This window comes from Rutidosis leptorrhynchoides, chromosome 11 (genome assembly GCF_046630445.1).
Source record: "Rutidosis leptorrhynchoides isolate AG116_Rl617_1_P2 chromosome 11, CSIRO_AGI_Rlap_v1, whole genome shotgun sequence".
NCBI classification, from domain to species: Eukaryota; Viridiplantae; Streptophyta; class Magnoliopsida; order Asterales; family Asteraceae; genus Rutidosis; species Rutidosis leptorrhynchoides.
Genome location: NC_092343.1, coordinates 164,220,618 through 164,242,132, shown reverse-complemented (window position 1 = coordinate 164,242,132; position 21,515 = coordinate 164,220,618). Strand labels below are relative to the sequence as shown.

General features: G+C 35.9%; 2 protein-coding genes and 1 pseudogene across 2 annotated transcripts; 1 reads left to right on the top strand and 2 right to left on the bottom strand.

Annotated features, from left to right (window-relative positions):
• The first annotated feature begins 855 nt into the window (after positions 1–855).
• Positions 856–4,775, top strand: LOC139875187 (disease resistance protein RPV1-like; annotated as a pseudogene).
• Positions 4,776–5,428: 653 nt separating this feature from the next.
• Positions 5,429–7,527, bottom strand: LOC139875186 (uncharacterized). Its single transcript, XM_071862537.1, has 3 exons — positions 7,194–7,527; positions 6,807–6,958; positions 5,429–5,554 (listed from the first exon to the last, which is right to left on the bottom strand). The coding sequence occupies exons 1-3, from the start codon at positions 7,525–7,527 to the stop codon at positions 5,429–5,431; spliced, it is 612 nt and encodes a 203-aa protein (XP_071718638.1).
• A 5,896-nt stretch (positions 7,528–13,423) lies between these two features.
• LOC139875185 (F-box/FBD/LRR-repeat protein At1g13570-like) lies at positions 13,424–14,998 on the bottom strand. Its single transcript, XM_071862536.1, has 3 exons — positions 14,162–14,998; positions 13,826–13,990; positions 13,424–13,717 (listed from the first exon to the last, which is right to left on the bottom strand). Exons 1-3 carry the CDS (start codon positions 14,996–14,998, stop codon positions 13,424–13,426), a joined length of 1,296 nt encoding a protein of 431 aa, XP_071718637.1.
• Positions 14,999–21,515: the final 6,517 nt, after the last annotated feature.

Below are 21,515 nucleotides of genomic sequence, written 5' to 3'. Positions count from 1 at the left end.
ACTTCCCATATCAAACGCAGAGTCCTTGGTGTTTGATGAGGGGTACTACCATAACCATAATCCCCCTATAGACACGTTCTGATTCGGGGTGTCCCTGGATGATTGACCCTGATTTGTATATTGAGGGAAACCATAATCCGGTCATTGGTAGTTTTGTGTACCATAGAACTGGAAACCTGGATCATGATGAGTTTGATGCGTGACGCCCATCAAATGACGCGAAAAGTCAACAAAAGCCTGCAGGTTTGGTTGACTGTTTGGTTGCATTTGAGATGTAGCCATTGCGCTTGTCCTTGCTAAACGCTCCTCCTGCACAATAGGTAAATGTAAACAAATATTAAAACTAATTCATTTCACACAAATGCTATAAAATAATTATTTTACTTACATAAAGTTTCTCTTCGGTTGCCCAATCACGATATTGGTTGACGAGTAGTGGTCTCATAATATCACGTATAGTAACTATTGTACGCGCGTAGTACCACGAAAAGTAACGAGCAGTCGTGCCCGTGCCCACCCCCGACGTAGGAATATAGACCCTCTGAGCTCGTTCGTACCACTGGCTTATGTAGTCAACTTGCGAGTTCGTTAGCCTTATATCCACGTTTTCTCTTGACCGTAGGGTTGTGCCATGTATGGCATGATGCTGATTGCAAAAATAATAGTGATTCATCGAGCGGAGTTACTCGAGGTTGGGCGGGATCCATTGCAAAATCGTGTGTGTGTTTTAAAAAAAGTGTATGAAATTGAAGGAGTGATGCAAACCGATGAAGTAAAGGTCGGATTATATAATGATACAAACCGGCTTTTCATTTGCCGTTTTGTACACGTGGCATCTTTTGGTTCGCAACATTTATGTCATGGATTGAGGGAATAAATGATAAGGCGGTTGGTGCGAAAACTGTTCCAGTCAAAGAGTCAAACCAGCATTTCATTTGCCGGTTTGACAGAGAATCAAACACATCGCCAAACCGGCATTTGAAACATCGGTTTGGCCCCAAAACATTCAAACATGCAATTGAATCATCGTTTTACCTATTTTGTAAAAAATTTATTTGAATTTATATTTTTGTAAAGAGCTACAAAATAAATCTCTTTCGAAAAAATTTCAATTATTAGTTGGTCAACCCTATAGATTTAGTAATGATCATTGCAGTGCTTGAACCTTAGGCTAGATTTCTGTAGGCTTAAGTAATGTTTGAAACTAGTTGCTTTTACAAGCTATTTTTTTAGAACAATGAAATATTATCCATTTCTCCTTTAAATTACATCCATTCACAGATTTCATTTGAAGGTCACAAAACTTTTCTAAAAGTAAGTGCCAACTATAGCTCCAAGTAAAAACACCAGCTAAATACTTATATCAAAGGTATCTAAAGCCCCACACACAAGTTAATTTTTCCTAACATAGCCTTAACATTAGATGTAGTTTTAGATGAAACCAAACTTTTTTTTATTATATTAATTTAAAAATATCCCAGGTTGGAGACGATACTTATTGAAGAAATTGTTAAAGAGATCAGCAACAGATTAGATCTACACAAACGGAGTAATATTCCACACATGATTGGGATGGAGTCTGTCATTAATATTGTTAAAGATTTCTTGAAAGATAATTCATTAGATAACACCCAAGTTGTCACACTATGGGGGATGGCCGGGATTGGAAAGACTTACTTAGCTGACTATATCTTTAAGTTGCATTATTTCGAATTTGAAAGAAGCTGCTTTCTTGAAGATATCGAAAGGAGATGTGGTACATCATCAAATGGATTGCTTGATTTACAAAAACAGATCCTTAAAGACTTTCAAGATAGAAGTTGGATGGACGTACAAGATACTAATGCGGGCACATATAAGATTGAAAAAATACTTCATAGGAAAAGAACTCTTCTTGTTCTAGACGGTATCAGTAAAATTGAGCAGTTGCAAGCGTTAATCGGGACGAAAGGTCTTCATCCTGGAAGTAAAATAATAATAACATCCAAAGATGGATCAATAACAAAAAAATGTAGGTTGTTTGAAACAGAAGTTCCACCAAAGTATATGTGGCTCTTGCTTGAAGGGTTGGGTCAGAAAGATTCAATGCAGCTTTTAAGTTGGCATGCCTTCGGGCACAATGAACGCAAAGAAGGCGACATAAAAGACCTAAAGAAGGTTGCAGAGTATTGTAATGGGCATCCACTAGCTCTTAAAGTTTTGGGAAGTTCTGTTCGTCATGAAGACGCTACATGGGATGATATCTTAGAATCGCTAGGTAAGATTAATCATGATGTTCAGAAGGTGCTGCAAATAAGTTTAGACTCATTGCCACATGAAAAGGACAAGGAACTCTTCAAGTTCATTGCTTGTTTTTTCGTTGGAAAAAATTTTGTGAAGAAATATTAAAAGCATGTGGTATATGCAGATCATCTGGGATCAAGAATCTCACAAACAGATGCCTTCTCACAGTTTGTCTGTTAACTAATCAGTTAAATATGCATCAGATTCTTCAAGATTTGGGGAGATACGTAGTCCATCAAGAATCCCCTTGGAAACGAAGTCTGTTATGGCATCATGAGGAGTCTGCAACAGTGTTGCAACAGAAAAAGGTAATAATCAATTCTGTTAAGAGTGCATTCATTAACGATTTTGTTTGATGTATATAACAATAACATTAACTTCTAATTTAATATCTTGCTATTCCTTTATTTGTACGGAACATCAAAAATTCAAGATCTTGTCCTTGACATGCGAGCCTTTGAGGATGAGACTTCACGCGACTCAAGTAACGTCGATGACTACGATAACTTCAGATCATTTCCCTTCATCAGTTGGGCTTTAAGTTTATGTTCTCCTAGTGATAATGAACAAGTTGTCTTTGAGACACTTGCATTTAGTGAGATGTGTAACTTAAGACTACTACAACTCAACTATGTAAAAATCATTGGATCGTACAAGAACTTTCCTAAAGATTTAAGATATTTGTGTATGCATGGATTTCCTTTAAGTTTAATACCTTCAAATTTACAAATGGGGAATATGGTTTCTCTTGACATGTCGAATAGCAATCTACAACAACTTTGGAAGACGCCCAAGGTACTAAATTGAACATCTTTTTTTCTTCTTCTAGTTTTTGGTTATATATCTTTGTAACACTAAAACTCATCTTTAATTATTCAGGTGCTCAAGTCACTTAAGCTTCTTAATCTCAGTGGTTGTTATAAGCTTCTTACAGTGGGTAGCTTCTCTGCATTCCCTGTACTTGAGCGGTTGACACTCGCAGGGTGTACAAATCTCGTTGAGATTAGTGAATCGATTGGGAATTGTGATAGACTTGTAGTCATAAATATGAGTGAATGCCGTCAGCTGAAAAAGCTTCCACGGAGCATAAGAAATTTAAAAAAGCTTAAACAACTATTGATAAATGGGTGTTTAAATCTTGGCGAGTTTCCAGTTGAGATAAAGATATGGAATCCCTAGAAGTGTTTGAGGCTAACAATATTATCAAAGAACCCCAAGTGTCTTCCTCTGCCATTGTGGAGGCTATACCGAGAAGTGTGCGATCCTTTTCGAATTCTTTACCCAAATCATTAGTAACTTTGTCACTTATAGATAATAACTTGTCGAATGAATAGTTTCTTGTGGATTTTATTGGCCTATCGGTATTGAAGGAGTTGAATTTAGATGGTAATCCTATTGATTCCCTTCCCGATTGTGTGAGAATCCTATGTAAGTTGGAGGTTCTCACTTTAGAAAATTGCAAAATGTTGAAGACAATTTTGTGTGCTCCAAACACAATAACGAGATTGTATATCGATGGATGTGAAACATTGGAGAAAGTAACTTTTTATCCAGAAATGTCAGTATCACATAGGTTTATTTTTTATTCTGATATAATTTCTTTGACTGAGATTCAAGACAAGTTCAAAATGCAAGCTATATCATAAATTGACGAAGTGACACTTCTTAGTTTGGGATGGATTAATTTAGAATATGTGAATTATCATCGCTTGTGTATAGCATGTTCTTACGGAGACTACTCCTACCCAGAAAAAATTCAATCAGCACAGGTGAATGTCTCTTCATCTATATTCCCATTTTTCCTTATGTTAAGTAAATTCAAGTGATTGAAGCAAATTAACAAAAGCTGGTTATGACAGATGCTTTATGAACATCGAATATTCAGCAAATATCTTAAAGGCCAAGAGGTTCCAAAGTCCTTCACTCATTGAAGCAATGGGTCATCATCAATAACCTTGCAATCAGATCAAAAGAATTGCCGGATTCGTGGGCTAAATGTATGCATTGTGGGTTTTCTCTCAAACATATCTATGGATCTTCCTCCAAGAATTGCAATAAAGAATTTGACAAAGAACTTCTCCTGGATATACCAACCTATAGCGTATATTTTATCAAATTCTAATGAAGTTATAGTATGGTTAAGCCATTGGATGTTTGAGAACAATGAGTTTGAAGTTGGCGATGAAGTTAGTGTTCATTTCAATGCAAAAACTAATTACGCTTCTTCGTACTCTTCTTCATCATATGTGAATCAGTTTGGTAATGGACAAGATTATGCACATTTAAGTGAGTATGGGATTAGCCTAGTGTATGGTGAGGAAAACAAGAAAGAAGAAGATCTGTTGGCTTATTACAAGTCATGGAATCATATCATCACTCAAGATGTATCTGCTGCTAAACTATCTTCAGATGATTACCTTTTGTCACCTGTATGGCCAGCTTTGATTGATAATACGTTCTTTCCACTGGAGGAAGCTTACTGGCAAAATTGATTGATATTTCTAGAAACCAGATTAATTCATGCTTGCATACGATTTTGAATGAAACAGTGAAATGAATGTATATATATGTTGTATCTATATGTATATGTATGCACTATGTATATAGATGATAATAGATGTTGTATGATTCACATGATGATTAATGATGATGATGATAAACACATAATTAAACACAACTATATGTCAAGATTACAAGTTGAGAGAGTGATTACAAAAGTGAGGGTTGAGAAAATTGGCTAAGTGTGTGTTTGTGAGGTGTGAGGGAATTGGTATAAATGAGAGTTGTCTAAAGGTTAGCTTTATCACTAAGCTAGGTGGAGGTATTTATACTCCTAAGACTAAATACAAATTGCATCTAAAATTAGACTTAACAATCTCCCCCTTAGATGCAGTTTGTCGTTGATCATCTTTAGTCTTTGAACTTCTTTGAGGAAGACTTATTGAAGGCTTTGTGACAGAATTGATAAATCATATAGTCTAACAACATGTACGACACATAAGTCCTAGAGTTCACCCTTTTCAAAAGTCCTAAAGTTCACCCTTTTCAAAAATCAATTGGTGATAGAGAGACTTCCCATTTGACTTATATGCATACATTTGTTTTTGTCCATGACCGATGTGGGATAACTTCCAAACACGCCCCCTCACATCGAGGCGTGGAACGCTTGTAGAGATGGCAGTAAGAAGAAGGCCTGACTCAATCTCTTTGTAGCGACGGTGCCACACTCATGGGAGCCTGACTCGGACTCGCTGTAGAACAAACCGTCCACCTAATCTCTGATACCATGACAAATTGATAAATCATATAGTCTAACAACATGTACGACACATAAGTCCTAGAGTTCACCCTTTTCTAAAATCAATTGGTGATAGAGGGACTTCCCATTTGACTTATATGCATATATTTGTTTTTGTCCATGACCGATGTGGAATAACTTCCAAACACTTTCAAGTTGTCTTTGGTGAATGTAAATTGATTTCTCTTGTCTTCTTTGTAGGCAGTTGATTTTGGTAGCCAGTGAAGATTTGTTGATTATCTTGTATGATTGTTGATTGTGTTGCCTTGAAATGATGTTGTTGACTTGTCTTGTTAATGAGAAAGAGCTTTGTTATGACGAAGCTTGAGTAGTGTGATAATTTGGCTCCCCCTATATTGATCAATTCTGTTGCTCCCCCTCTATTATTGCGTTCTCTTGCTCCTCCTTGATTGGACTTTGGTTTGTTTCTTTGAATGTTATTGTCTTGATAAGATTTTCAAAGAGTTGGTGCGGAAGCTTGTTTGATTGGTGGCTCAATTGTTGTTGTTCATTAGTTTTAAAGATCTTGATTTGGTGTCAACCATTGGTTGTTGAGGAAAACTTTGTCATCTCGTGACCAATGTGAAGCTGCATGATTCAAATTATGATCATGGTAAACCAATATCTCATTTCTTACCAATAATTGACTTTACCAAAACATTATATACAAAGAACTAGAATTCTGCATCAACCAACTTTCCAATTTTATGTATTAATTGACATGTCCCACAACATACAAAACATGGAAAATGAAAATGACATATAATTATAAAATAAATATAATTTAGATATAAATAAATGAAGTGCAATGCAACTAAAATTATTAATGAATTATGGTTACGGATCCAAGAAAAGAAGCTCTGCTTTTATGGAAGCTCGTGGGAACCGCATAACATCCTTAGCAAAGTTGTACTTTTCATTAGCATCAGCAGTTGCATGGGGTCGGATTGATATGTTTTCAAGAGTGGGAGAATGATAAAGTAAAAGCTTTATAAAGAGCAACAACGGTCATGATCTTTCTACATAAAAGATATTTATAGTTTTTGACCGGTTCAATGTCTGGTCCAAATAGTTAGACGTTTCCAAATAAGTTAAAGCTGGGTTGACATCCAAATGCACGTTCCGAAGACCCTGAAAATACATTAAAAGGGAGACCGTGCATTGAAAGTACCTACCTTAAATAGAAGCACACCCAACAGAGAAACAGAGGAAAAAGATAGTTTACCTGACTAGTCACATTGATTCGTTCTAAGTAAGGTGAGTTCCGAAGAATGCATAAAACACCTTGAAGTTGAAACAAGTCACCAAATTTGAAGTTTTGTAAATTGAGAAACTTTAAACTATTAGCAGGGTGTGGAAGCCACTTGGGCATATTTTCTGTAATACAAAACTGTGAGAGTGAAAGTAAGATTTTAAGCTATCAAAGAAAGATATGGAAGACGATATAAAAGAATATATGAGAACTAACTATACACTGGAGAGGAATAGTAAGGTTCTCTTGCTCAAACACTATATGATGAAGATTAAAAACTAAATATAAAAAATTGAGATTCGAATAATACTTAGAGAAAATATCCGTCGACAAGTAAATCCCCAAGACATGGCATATTACTTAACAAGCTAGCCAAATTAACTCTTTCAACTCCTTGAATAGGGTTTTTGAAAACTATAGCAACCACACTAAGACATTTAGTATGCAATAACGGAAGCAAAGTTGCATCAGGGCAATTTAAGACCAATAACCGAAACAACTTTGTAGACTTAATCTTGAAATTGTCAACATTGGTGCATGCAACCAGTTTCAACATCTTAAACTGTGGTAAGTTGATGATCGTTCCATGCAAGTTAGCCCCAAATTCAATATTCCTAAGCAATAGTTTTTCAAGATAGAGAAATCCTTGAAAATCGATTGGTGGTTTAATGATACAGTTTTCAAGTTCTAGCATTATCAATTCTTGACAACAGAAAAAATAACATGGGAGTTGATAACGTCAGTTTTTATTAATAAGGACGAGTTTTCTAACACCATCTCTTGACAAGGATAAAATCCATCGATCTACTTCTTGGAAGCTATCAAGAACCATGTTTGGTATGTGAAGATGTAACTTTAACAGAGGACCCTTGAGAAAGTTAAAGATTTGGTTTGTGATCCTAATTAATCCATTATGATGCAAAGCTCCATTTTTGGCAAACTTTTTTGAGAAATGTTTATCAAGAACCACCGAACTCAATGTGATCCATTTGTACCCCCATTTTTTTTGATAAAGCATGTGTCCTCATAGCATCTTGAACGGGGAGCTTCTCTAAAATCAAGTCAATCAAATTCTCTGGCAAGCAACTGATTCTATCCACTTCAATGGTAGAAGTTACAAAACTCCTCTCAGTATTGTTATCCGTCATTACATTCAAGAAAACAGAGACTGGTTTATTCAAAAATAAAAACAACTTCATCATAATAGATAAAACAAGTTGACATAGCTAATACTCTTGAATTTTGTTATTGTATATTGTAAATGAACTTGTCAATAGCATGACACCTGACAAAAATAAATATTTTTTCTGCAATTTTTGATGGTTGAAAGCATTTTTCTTAACTTTCTTAATAGTATGGCCCTGACTATATAGTTCGAAGTAACATTTTCTATCAATCATCAGAATTGAACATTCTCCTTGCAACATACAATGGAATGATAGTCAAAATATAAGCAATGAAATATTAAAGAGAAAGGTAGAGATATCAACACACATCTCAAAGATAGAAAACGAGGAGACGACTGCATAAATAAAAAAAGTAGTCATCAAAACTTATAAAGGTGAGTATTCGAGCAAGAAGGTTCAAAAGGTTGCTAAGGGTAAGAATGAGGGTAATGTAATCTTAAATGGATGTAATAATGTCCATCCTAAATTAATATTACCATCCAAAAGCAAGCTGCAGGCCAGGATACTTGAAACCAAGTACAGAATGGGGAATTAATGTTGACCAATAACAGGATCCTTTTACTTATACCTACAGACTTATAACTAGTGCCAACAATTAATTTTTATTGTTAATCAGTTCTTCAATTAGAAAAACTGGTTCTACCTCTACCTTTTATCAATTTTCAACTAATTACAGCTTCGCTTTCACTGTGTCACATCTTTTAATCCTAGACCAATTCAATTGATGCAACTATTATTATAGACAAAATGACTTGTAAACAATGTATAATTATGCGCAAACCTTAAGCAATCGATTCAAACCTGCTGCTTTATGTTTAGGGCTTCTAATAAATTGATAGTAATAATTTCAGTTACTTGAATATTTTTCGAATAAATCTCTAACTGAGGTGTAGCAACAATAAATAATCAAATTACTGAACCAGGATCTACGAATTCAACTGGAATACAGAATGTTTGAATTACAGATTACAGATTTAAATTAAAGAAGGTAAAAAGTCGAATAGAAATAACAACAGGAATCAATTTTTGTCAAACATTTCGTTTATATGAAAGAATCGAACCAAATTAAAAATTAACTTACCGATATTCGGAAATAAAGATGAATCCATCGGAGTACCGATTCAAGTTTAGCGACCAAATTGGAGTGCCTAGTTTTTCAGAGTTTAAGGTTTTTTGGGTTTAGGTCGATGAAGTTTTTAATAAGTTAAAGTAAACATCCCTCAACTTTTGTTATATGTGTATGCTTCAGAACCAAAAGTTTTATTTGCAGAATGGGTCCCTTGTTCAGCTAAAATTAATAAAATATTCTTTATTTAAATTAAAATTTTAGTTATTTTCTTTGATTGAAATCGATGAAGATTTCCACATGCAAGATGGTCAAAATGAGATAGAGTTCATAAGAAAGCTAGAAAAATCTACTGCACGCCTGAATGAACTAGTCTTGCTGGATATGACCAATTGTGTAAACGTACGAGAATTTCCACACTTGCGTCCCTTGTATATGTTGAAATATGTGCTTGCCGAAACCTTGAAGTTGTTGGAAGTTTATGATGCTTGAATTCACACTCCCATTTGTTTAACGATTCTTTCCCTAATGACTTGTCAGTAGAGTAATCTAGTTTCAACAGAGAGATTGATTCTAGAAGGAAACAATATAACAAGCTTACCAAAATGTATTCAAATTCTACCTACATTTATATATCTCAACGCTAACCACTTTTCAAAGATCCAGTCAATTCGAGGATCTCCAGCTATGCTTTTGGAAATAAACGAATGCCCGAATTTATGGGAGGTGGAGGGTTTTTTCAAGTGGAATTCAATAGAAAATGTGGAGAAGAAAATAATAGAAAAAATGGGGTTGGGATCATTAATAGAGCTGGGTAGTCTTGATTATTCTAAACCAATGGTGGTATGTTCGACTTTGTTCTGTTTTGTGCTATGCTTTTTAACTAGTTTAGTTTCGTTGGCTTATATATCATTAATAAATGTTACTGAGAATCAAAATGAAAATGAATGATAGAGGATGGTGTATATGCAGGTATTGTATGAATATGGTATATTCGGCACATGGGTTACAGGGAACCTAATCCCTTGTTGCAGCAGCTACATGCAATGTATCATAAAAAGGGAGCACAAATATCATTTAGAGTTCCAGAGAATGATTCAACACCAATAACTAGCTTCAACTTGTGTCTAGTATATTTGGCCATATAAGATTTGAAGATTCAAGTATATAACAAGACTAAGGATTTATTATTGAATTACACATGTGAAAAAACGGATGAAAATGGTATGACAAAAAAGAAAGGGTGGGTAAGCCTTTGAAGATGTGGCAATCTATTAGAACATGGAGATGAAGTTTTTGTACGTATCATTTTAGTAGATGATTCTAGAGTGTTGTTCAATGCTATAGAAGAATGTGGTACAAATATTATATACAAAGAAGAATATGATGGCGATGATACAGAAAGAAAGGAGGGCAACAATAAACTAATGATGAGTGAAAGTGATGGAATTGCATGGAGCGATAGAATGGTTACAGAAATATCGTATTGTGTTCTTAACGGGATGACTTGTAATTTGGAAATTAATAATTTTATGGGATACTGTTTATTTTCTCGACTTTCAACATGTGTAGAACAAAGGGAGGGAGAACGTGTATTTTGGGTCGGTGATAGTGAGGTATAGATGAACTATGTGATTGAATTGGCTAGGATTCATCAATGAAGCTAGGTACACATAATTATTGTAAACTAAAGGTACGATCTTCTTTTTAATTATTACAATTTTGTAAACTAAAGTTACAAATGGTTTAATTATCAATACATGGAGTCCGTTATTACCGGATCTAATTGACTAATTGGTTTAACGTCTCTCTGTTTAAAGGTTGTGTTTTTTGGTAATAATGTGCCTAAAGAAAGAGCGATTGTAGCTATGGAAGTTGCTGTTGGGTGTGACGCTTTCCTTGTTCGTGTTCACCGGTTATGACAATGTCCGCTTTCCGGCTTGTCAAGTACAAATGTTCATTTGATATTTTTTTGTGGTTTGTTTTTGATTAATTGAGAAATCGACATGAATTTTACAGAGCATCTTATGATGAGGCTGGTGCTGCTACAGCAATTATAAATATAGGCAAAACTGGAGCTGATGATGATATGGCAGATTTGAAAATTAACGCAAGACTAGGAGAGGTCTGTTGTACCCGAAAACCATTTGAATGCGAGTTCAACAATTACCTGAATCCTGGATCACTTGGTGTTCCTGTTTTTTAAGACTTCAAACAAGACTAACTGTTTGTTGTGGGGTTAGAGCCTAAAATTAATCGATTCGCGTGATGTTGACTTCGCCAACTTCTTTTAATGGGTTACCGCAAATATTGAGATCCTACTGTTGGCATGATGTTATGGTACAAGCTTTTTGTTCACATGTTCATGTTTTTGCTCTTTTTTGTTGATACTGGTATATGTGTGTCGTCAAGTCATTTGGCATTCAAAAATAAATTTGTGTTTGTATAAGCATTATATGGAAATGTAATATGTATATTGTGGACAAGAGGATTTAGTGGATGTCAGAATTGGGGATCAGATTTTACCTCCACAAGAGTCCTTTAGATATTTAGGCTTGATGCTTCACAAATCGGGACGGATAGATGAGGACGTGACGCATCGTATACTAGTAGGATGGTTGAAGTGGAGGGCAGCGAAAGGGGTGTTGTGCAACAAGAAGGTACCCCCTAAATTGAAAGGGAAATTTTTCAAGGTCGCAATCAGACCGGCCATGTTGTACGGCTCAGAGTGTTGGCCAATGACGAAAGCCCAAGAGAGGAGGATGGAGGTGGCAGAAATGAGGATGCTTAGGTGGACGTGTGGCAAGACCATGCTAGATATGATACCAAATGAAGTTTTTAGGGAGAACTTGGAAGTTGGGAACATAACCAACAAGTTGAGGGAAGGACGACTTAGATGGTTCGGGCATGTTATGAGGCACCCACTTCTAGCCCCGGTTAGGAGAGTCAAGACTCTCGTTGTTGGGGGCATAAGGAGAAGGGGTAGACCCAAACGTAGGTTGGAGGATAGATTGAAGCTTGACATGAAGGAGCTCTTATTGACCGAGGACATGACTTCTGATAGGAATTTGTGGAGGAGTAGAATTAGAATAGATGACTAGGTTCTACATGGTGTTTATTTATCTTATATATTTATATTATATTTCTTGCCTACTTGCTTGTGTGCACTTCATATATATCTTTATTATGTATTTTTTTTTGTGGGACTTTACGTATTGGCTGGACATGTTTTATGGATATATAATATATCTATACTTATTGTAGCATATTCACATGCTTTATTGGACTATATGGTTACATGTTTGTATTACATTATATAGCAATTAATTTATACGTACTTACATATCACATGTTTTTATGCTAACATAGTATACTTATTTGTCTATGCCTACATAGTATACCATCTATTTTATACTGCATATTATACCTACATGCTTCTTACCAACATGTTTACGTATACTTATTGTACTTACATGACTTGTTATACTTGCATATTTGACACTCACATATTTTACTTATATGTTATATTACTCAATATTGTTATATGCTTTATTTACCTATATATATCGTATTGGAGTATACATTATTCATGGTAAAACTTCTATTTTGTCAACTTTACTTGTATATTTTTACTTCACATATCGGATTTCATGGTTCTTTCTAGTTGGAGGTCCCTAGGAAGCAGCCTCTCTGCTCTACAGAATAGGGAGGGACGACTTTCTCTACCTGGGCACCGATAGGTATCCTGGGTAGAAGAATGACTTCCCTTTTACTTTAGGGTAGAGGAAATGACTGCCTACATCTAACCTCCCCCATACTCTACTTTAGTGGAATTGGGTATTGTTGTTGTTGTTGTTGTTGTTGTTGTTGTTGTTGTTGTAATATGTATATTGTATTCAACCAAATCAGTGTATGAAATATTTCCTTCATGGATGTTTGTTACTAAAGTATCATGCAGTGTTTGTTTGATATCATTCTCTTGATCTTAAATTCACCAGCCATTTATTTTGAGGACTTGTCTCCATAATAAGAACATATGAAGTATGTGTTTCAAACATTCTTGCAAGTAGTTTGATTAGTTCGAATCAACCAGTAGTTACGCACAGCTCTCAAAATATAAAAAAAGAAAAAGCTATTAAAGAACTATATCATGCAAGGAGTGTTTGAGCTCATTTTGTATCAAATCAAACTGACTAGCAAGCTGTTCAAACGCTTAAAGCATAAACCAATCAGGTTTAACATTATATAGTATATACAGAGAACATAACATAAGCGATGGTCAACGATAACTAGTATGCATATAAAATGCAATGTAATATAAACTTAACGGATTGTGGTTAAGGATCCAAGTAGAAAAGCTCTGCTTTTGCGGAAGCTCGTGGGAACTGCATAACATCCTTAGCGAAGTTGTACTTTTCAAGAGCATCAACGGTTACACTGGGTCGAATTGATACTTTTTCAAGAATGGGCGAATGATGAAGTAAAAGCTTTATAAAGACCAACACAGGCCTTGATCTTTCTACATGCATAATATTTATAGTTTTCAATCGGTTCAAATTCTGGTCCAAACAGTCAGAAGCTTCCAAATAAGTCGATGCTGGATTCACATCCAGTTGCTCGTTTTGAAGACCCTATGAAATACAATAAAAGTGAGATTGTATATTAAAACACCTATCTTAAATTACTATATAAGCACACACAACACAAAAATACAAGAGAAAACGTTTGGCACTCTTTACCTGATTATCGAAATCAAGTCGTTCTAAGTTAGGCGAGTTACGAAGCATACATGAAACACCTTGAAGTTGATTTAAATCACCAAATTTAAAGTTGTGTAAGCTGAGATACTCTAAACAATTAGCCGGGTGTGGAAGCCACTTGGGAATGTTTTCTGCAATACAAAACTGTGAGGGTGAAAGTGAGATTTTAAGTTACCAAAGAAGATATGGAAGACGATATGAAAAAACATATGAGAACTAACTATACGCCGGAGTGGAATGGTAAAGTTCACTTGCTCAAAGGCAATATGATGAAGAACAAAAATTAAATATTAGAATTAAAAATTCAAATCATACCTGTAGAAAATACCCGTCGATAATTAAATCCCCAAGACATGGCATATTACTTAACAAGCTAGCCAAATTAACTCTTTCAACTCCTTGAATGGGTTTACCTATAGCTATACAAAGCGCACCAAGACATTTACTATGCACTAACTGATGCAAAGTTGCATCAGGGCAATTTAAGACCACTAACCAAAACAACTTTGTAGACTTGATCTTGAAATTGTAAACATTGGTGCATGCAACCAGTTTCAACATCTTAAGTTGTGGTAAGTTCATGATAGCTCCATGCAAGTTAGTCCCAAATTCAATATTCCTAACACATAGATTTTTGAGATAGAGAAATCCTTGAAAATCGAGTGGTGGCTTAATGATACAGTTTTCAAGTTCTAGCATTCTCAATTCTAGACAACAACAAAAATAACATGGAAGTTGATAACGTTGGTTTAAAACAGTAAGGACGAGTTCCCTAATAACACCGGCTTTTGACAAGGATAAAATCCACTGATCGACTTCTTGGAAGCTATCAAGAGCCATGTTTGGTATGTGGAGATGTAACTTTAAGATAGGACCCTTGATAAAGTTAAAGATTTGGTTTGAGATGGTAAAAAACCCATAATGACCAAAAGCTTCATTTTTGGCAATCTTTTCTGAGAAATGTTTATCAAGAACCACCGAGCTCATTTTGGTCCATTTGTACCTCCAACTTTTTGATAAAACGTGTGTCCTCACAGCATCTTCAACCGGGAGCTTCTCGAAAATCAAGTCAATCAAATTCTCTGGCAAGCAACTGATTTTATCCACTTCAGTATTGTTATAACGTGTGTCCTCAATATTGTTACCTGTCATTACATTCAAGAAAACGCAGAATGAGTTATTCAAAAGGAAAACAAGTTGACATATAGCTAATACTCTTAATTTATGTGTTATTGTAAATGAACTTTTCAATAACACGACACCTGACAAAAACAATATTTTTTCTGCTATAATTATTATTGATGGTTAAAAGCATTTTTCTTAACTTTCTTATTAGTATGGCCCATTTTGCATCAATCATCAAAATTGAACATTCTCCTTGCAACATACAATGGAATGTTAGTCAAAATATAAGCAATCAAAAATATGGAAGGAAAATGTAGAGATATCAACACACATCTCAAAGATAGAAAACGTGGCAACTGCAGAAATAAACAGAGGGCATCAAGACTTATAAAGTTGAGTATTTGAGCAAGAAATAAACAAAGTGTACATCTTAAATGGTTGTAATAATGTCCATCGTAAAGCAACATTGCTATCGAAAAGCAAGCTGCGGGCCAAACAAACTTAAAACTAAGTAGAGAGTGAAAATGGGGAATTAATAACAACATCATCATCTACTTATACCTACAGAGTTATAACTTATAACTAGCGCCAACGATTAATTTTTACTGTCTTATCAGTTCTTCAATAAAAAAATAAGAAAAAAAAAACTGGTTCTATCTCTATCTTTTATCATTTTTCAACGCATTACATTTTCGCTTTCACTATTTCACATCTTTTATTCCTGGACCAGTTTAATTGATGCAAATATCATTATATACAAACCTGCTGCTTTACTTTAAGGCTTGTAACAATTTCGGTTACTTGAATATTTTTTGAATAAATCTCTAGCTAAGGTATAGCAAAAATAATTAATCGAATTGTTAAACCAGGATTTACGAATTCAACTGGAATAAAGAATGTGTGAATTACATAATAAAATTAACAAAGATAAAAAGTCGATTAAAAAATTACAACATGAATCAATTCATTTCAAACATAACTACGTTTATATGAAAGAATCATACCAAATTATGAGGTAGAAATTAACTCACAGGTATTCGGAATTACAGATGAATCCATCGGAGTACCAATTATAGTTTAGCGCCCAAATTGCAGTGCCTTCGAGTTTAAGTTGTTCAGAGTTTTTAGGGTTTAGGTCGCTGTAGTTTCTGATAAGTTAAAGTAAACACCCCTCAACTTCTCAACTTTTTTTTTTTTTTTTTGTATGCTTCAAAACCAAAAGTTTTTATTGCAGAATAGGTCCCTTGTTCAATTTCAATTAGATTTTTTTTTGAACGGCGGTCCCTTGTTCAATTTCAATTAGATTAATAAAATATTCTTTATTTAAATTTGAGTTTTAGGTATTCCTTCTATTGAAATCGATGAAAGATGCTCAAAAAGTTAAAATGTAATAAAGTTCAGGAAGCTTGATAAATCTATTGCATGCCTGAATGAACTAGTATTGCTGGATATGACCATTTGTGTAAACGTAGGAGAATTTTCACACTTACATGTGTCCCTAGTATATCTTAGAGGGTGTTTGGGGTTACATTTTGTTAGTGATTTTTTGATTATCACGATTACAAAACGCAAATAATTTATTTTCAGTGTTTGGCAGTTAACATTTGAAAATTGATTAATTGCGATTTAATGGGTTAAAAACGCGATATTGAAATAGTGACATGGGAGGTACTGCACCAAAAACATGATTCTTATCTCGAGTAAAAATTACCGAATAGTCCTCTAAATATTTATGAAGCTTCCGTGGTATTTCACTAAAATTTACCTACTCCACCTCCATCTCACTCAGAGGCGGATCTAAAGTGTTAAGGAGGGGGGCGGCCGCCCCCGATGGATTTCGAAATTTTAGTGCAAATTTTTTCAGTTTTTCGATTTTGCCCCGGTGAAATTTTTTTTTGCCCCAAACCCTTCATATTTTGCTCCAAAACCTCCATATTTTGCCCCAAAACCTTCGTATTTTGCCCAAAAACCTTCAAATTTTGCTCAAAAAACTCTATATTTTTGCCAAAAAAAATTCCCTACGTTTTAAAAAAAAATTCGCCTCCGGTGAAAATTTTTCCTGAATCCACCACTGATCTCACTATTTAATTTATTTTCCATTTTACGTTTTTTTATATCTTAATGTGGATAACACGTATATCTCTTATACTTAATAAGAAATCTTTTATGATGCTATCTTTTTTCAAAAAAACCCACTTGTCAAAATACTAGCCTTTAGATGGGAATATTATCTTTTAATCCAAGCCATTAAAAATGCTTATGACATCATTTAGGGAAACCAACAGCAGTTATAGTTTTTAATTCCCTTCATGCCCATTGTTTAAATAATTATTTACTTAGTTTACTTAAATTTAGTAAAAAAGCTGGATAAACTGATACTAAGAGAGGTATGTTGTACCCGAATCACCTACAGAGCTCAAACACTATCTAGACTAAGAGAGGTCTGTTCGCTATTATTGCAGATATTACCACGGCTGCTCAACACTGGATCGCTCAGTATTCCTGTATTTTAAGACGTCAAAAAACAAGACTATACGTGCTAATTGGTTATTGTACAGTTGGAACCTAAAATTTATCAATCTGTACTGCCTGACTTCATCAACTTCTTTTAATGGGTTACTTCTATTGGATTGTGGAGACATTTAAACAAAACTGGAAAAAGTGTCACTAAAAACTGATTGTGCGCGGTGATGGTGCGCGGCGCGCTCCCTGCGCGCACTAGAGAAGTTTTGATCAGAAGGCTTGCTCGAAGTTTGGGAGTGTGCACGGCGCGCACGTTTAAGTGTGCACGGCGCGCACGATGTCTGGCAGCAAGTGGGCAACTTGCACACATGGGATCCGATCTTGATTGATTCTCCTTTCACTTTAGGTGCTTAGTGGGTTGCTTTACACCACTAATTGTGGCTGTGATCATGTCATTAGGGGGTGTAAAGCATGGCTAGTTGGTTTATCTTTCATGATTACTAGCACACTTGAAGATCAAGTTGTAGTTTGGTTGGTTTCTTGTTTGCTCTATATATAGAGCTCATTCATAGTCATTGTAACACACCACTCTCAAGTATTCAGTAATATAACAATCTCTAGTTGGTCCGTGGACTAAAGCAATCACAACGATTGCATATAACCACGTTATATCTTGTGTCGTTCTTACATTTTCTCATTTATTATCTTTCGTTCATTAAGTGGGTTGAGTGATCTTGATAGTATCACTACTCGGCTAGTAATCTTGTAGAATTACTAGCGTTGTTTGGGTCCTAATATCCTAACAACTGGTATCAGAGCACAAGGTTTCGTTAAGGGAACGATGGCGGAAGATGGGAAGTTTAGAATCGACCGATTCGATGGAAGAGACTTTGGCTTTTGGAAGATGCAAATTGAAGATTACTTGTATCAAAAGAAGCTACACCAACCCTTGTTAGAGACCAAGCCCGAAAGCATGGACGATGCCGATTGGACGCTTTTGGATCGTCAAGCTTTGGGTGCTATTCGTCTTTCACTTGCTAAGAACGTTGCATACAACGTTGTGAATGAGAAGACGACGTTTGCTTGCTAGAAAGCACTCTCTAACATGTATGAGAAACCTACAGCTGCAAATAAGGTATTTCTCATGCCTCAATTGTTTAATACTAAGATGAAGGAAGGTACGAGTGCAACGGATCATATCAATGAATTTAATAATATCGTTTCAAGACTTGAATCGGTAGAGATTAAGTTTGATGATGAACTAAAAGCACTTATCTTGCTTTCATCATTACCGGAAAGTTGGTTGGGTACGGTTACCGCGGTTAGTAGCTCTACGGGAACTACTAAGCTAGCGTTTGAAGCTATAAGGGATTTGATTCTTGGTGAAGATACTCGTAGAAGAAACTCGGGAGAATCGACATCCGGTTCTTTGTTAAGTACCGACAACCGTGGTAGAAAATTTGAACGCGGTGAGAAGAAGGGTAGGAAGAAGTCTAAGAAGAGGCATCCATCAAAAGATAGAAGTGAAGTTACTTGTTGGGGTTGCAATCAAAAAGGGCACTTTCAAAGGAATTGCAAAAATGGTTCCACGAAAGGTGTAAACTTGGCCGAAGGGGAAAGTGATGATGCACTTTTATGTAGTGTTGAAAATTCTATGGAGTCTTGGATCTTGGATTCGGGAGCTTCGTTTCATGCTACTCATATCAAAAGCATGATGAAGAATTTTTGTTCATATCAAGGCAAGGTGAGATTGGCGGACAACAAGCAACTCAACATAGAGGGCATTGGAGATGTTGTTTTGAAGACTACTCTTGGTTCTAATTGGACTTTGAAGAACGTAAGGTACATTCCTAAATTGAAAAGGAAACTTATTTCGGTTGGTCAATTAGATGATGAAGGTAACGCGATTACTTTTGAAAACCGCCAATGGAAGGTGGTTAAGGGTAGTAGTATTGTGGCTCGTGGACATAAATGTGGAACACTTTATATGGTTGAAGTGTTTGATGAAGACACGGTGGTTGCTACGGTTAATGTTGAGTCCGAATCAAATATATGGCACCGAAGACTCGGGCATATGAGTGAGAAGGGTATGAAGATGCTTGTTTCGAGTGGGAGAATTCCGGATTTGAAGAAGGTAGAACTTGGGTTTTGCGAACCATGTGTTTATGGGAAGCAAAAGAAGGTGACTTTTGGGAAATCAGGGAATGCACCTAAGTTGGAGAAATTGGAGCTCGTTCATACGGATGTGTTTGGTCCAACTAATGTAGAATCACATGGAGGTTCTCGTTATTATGTCACCTTCATTGACGACTCCACTCGAAAGGTATGGGTTTATTTTCTTAAAGCTAAATCCGATGTATTTAATACTTTTGTGAAGTGGAAAGCTATGGTAGAAAATGAGACTAACTTGAAGGTTAAGTGCTTAAAGTCGGATAATGGAGGAGAATATGGTAGTCTTGAGTTTAAAGACCATTGTGCAAAGCTCGGTATTAGAATGTTGAAAACGGTACCGGAGACACCGCAACACAATGGGGTCGCCGAACGCATGAATCGTACGTTAAATGAAAGGGCTAAGAGTATGAGACTACATGCCAGTTTACCTAAAATGTTTTGGGCGGATGCGGTTAACACGGCGGCTTATTTGATAAATAGGGGACCCTCAACACCGTTGGGTTTTCGAATTCCCGAGGAAGAATGGCAAGGCAAGAAGGTGAGTTATGGTCACCTTAGGATCTTTGGGTGTAATGCATATGTGAAGACCAAAGATGCGGATAAAGACAAGCTTGAAGCTAAGTCAAAGAAGTGTATTTTCATAGGCTACGGGTCGGATGAAATGGGTTATCGTTGTTGGGACAACGAAGCTAGAAAAGTAATTCGTTCGCGAGATGTTACTTTTTATGAAGATTCGGTCTATGGCAAACCGGAAACGGGGAGTCCTAAACCGAGTCAAGTTACTTTTGACGATGTTTCTATTGATGATCTTTCAGGTTCTAGTGGGAGTTTGGGAAACAATGAATTGCCGAATGACGGTGAGGTGTCGGGAAATGCTAATGATGGGGATGATTCGGAAAGTGGTGATGATTCCGAACATAGTGCGAATTCTAGTGATGAGGAGGTTACAAATGAAACCGGTCCAACCATTTCGGTTAATCCTACACTAAGACGTTCGACTAGAGTGCCCAAACCTAATCCTAGGTATTCTCCATCAGCAAACTACTTGCTCTATACCGAGAATGGTGAACCCAAAAGTTACTTTGAGGCAAGAAAAACAAAAGAATCCATACAATGGGAACTTGCCATGAAAGAAGAGATGGGATCACTTGAGAAGAACAAGACTTGGTCACTAGTGAAGTTACCTCATGATAAAAGGGCATTGCAAAGCAAATGGGTATATAGAATCAAGAATGAGATGGATGGCAAGAAAAGGTACAAGGCTCGTTTGGTAGTCAAAGGCTTTCAACAAAAGGAAGGGGTTGACTACAAAGAGATATTTTCACCGGTAGTTAAAATGACTACTATCCGTTTGGTACTTTCTATGGTTGCATCCGAAGACTTACATCTTGAGCAACTAGATGTAAAAACTGCATTCTTACATGGTGATCTTGTTGAAGAGATCTACATGAGGCAACCCGAGGGCTTTGAGGTAAAGGGTAAAGAGAAGTGGGTTTGTAAGCTAAAGAAAAGTTTGTATGGGTTGAAGCAAGCACCTCGGCAATGGTACTTGAAGTTTGACGAGTTTATGAAGAAGATTGGTTTCTTAAGATGTGAAGCGGATCACTGTTGCTACTTGAAGAAATTCAAGTCTTCTTACATAATCTTATTGTTGTATGTTGATGACATGTTACTTGCAGCTTCAAACATGTCCGAAATTAACAAGTTGAAGGGATTACTTTCCCGAGAATTTGAGATGAAAGATCTTGGCGGTGCTAAGCAAATACTTGGCATGAGTATTGTGCGTGATCGTGTGAAGGGTACTCTATACTTGTCTCAATCCAAATATATTGAGAAAGTAATAGAGAGGTTCAACATGGAAGATTCAAAGGCTCGTTCTATGCCTTTGGGAAGCACCTTAAAGTTATCG

What these genes read in the sequence shown, in the direction of transcription:
- LOC139875185 (XM_071862536.1), bottom strand. Translation starts at nt 14,998, where the DNA reads ATGACAGGTAACAATATTGAGGACACACGTTATAACAATACTGAAGTG. An exon ending in TCGACGGGTATTTTCTACAG is followed by an intron (nt 13,991 to 14,161) that starts GTATGATTTGAA and finishes TCACCCTCACAG; the next exon opens with TTTTGTATTGCAGAAAACAT. An exon ending in GACTTGATTTCGATAATCAG is followed by an intron (nt 13,718 to 13,825) that starts GTAAAGAGTGCC and finishes TGTATTTCATAG; the next exon opens with GGTCTTCAAAACGAGCAACT.
- LOC139875186 (XM_071862537.1), bottom strand. Translation starts at nt 7,527, where the DNA reads ATGCTAGAACTTGAAAACTGTATCATTAAACCACCAATCGATTTTCAA. An exon ending in TAATTTGGCTAGCTTGTTAA is followed by an intron (nt 6,959 to 7,193) that starts GTAATATGCCAT and finishes TTTGTATTACAG; the next exon opens with AAAATATGCCCAAGTGGCTT. An exon ending in GAATCAATGTGACTAGTCAG is followed by an intron (nt 5,555 to 6,806) that starts GTAAACTATCTT and finishes ATCAGAGATTAG; the next exon opens with GTGGACGGTTTGTTCTACAG.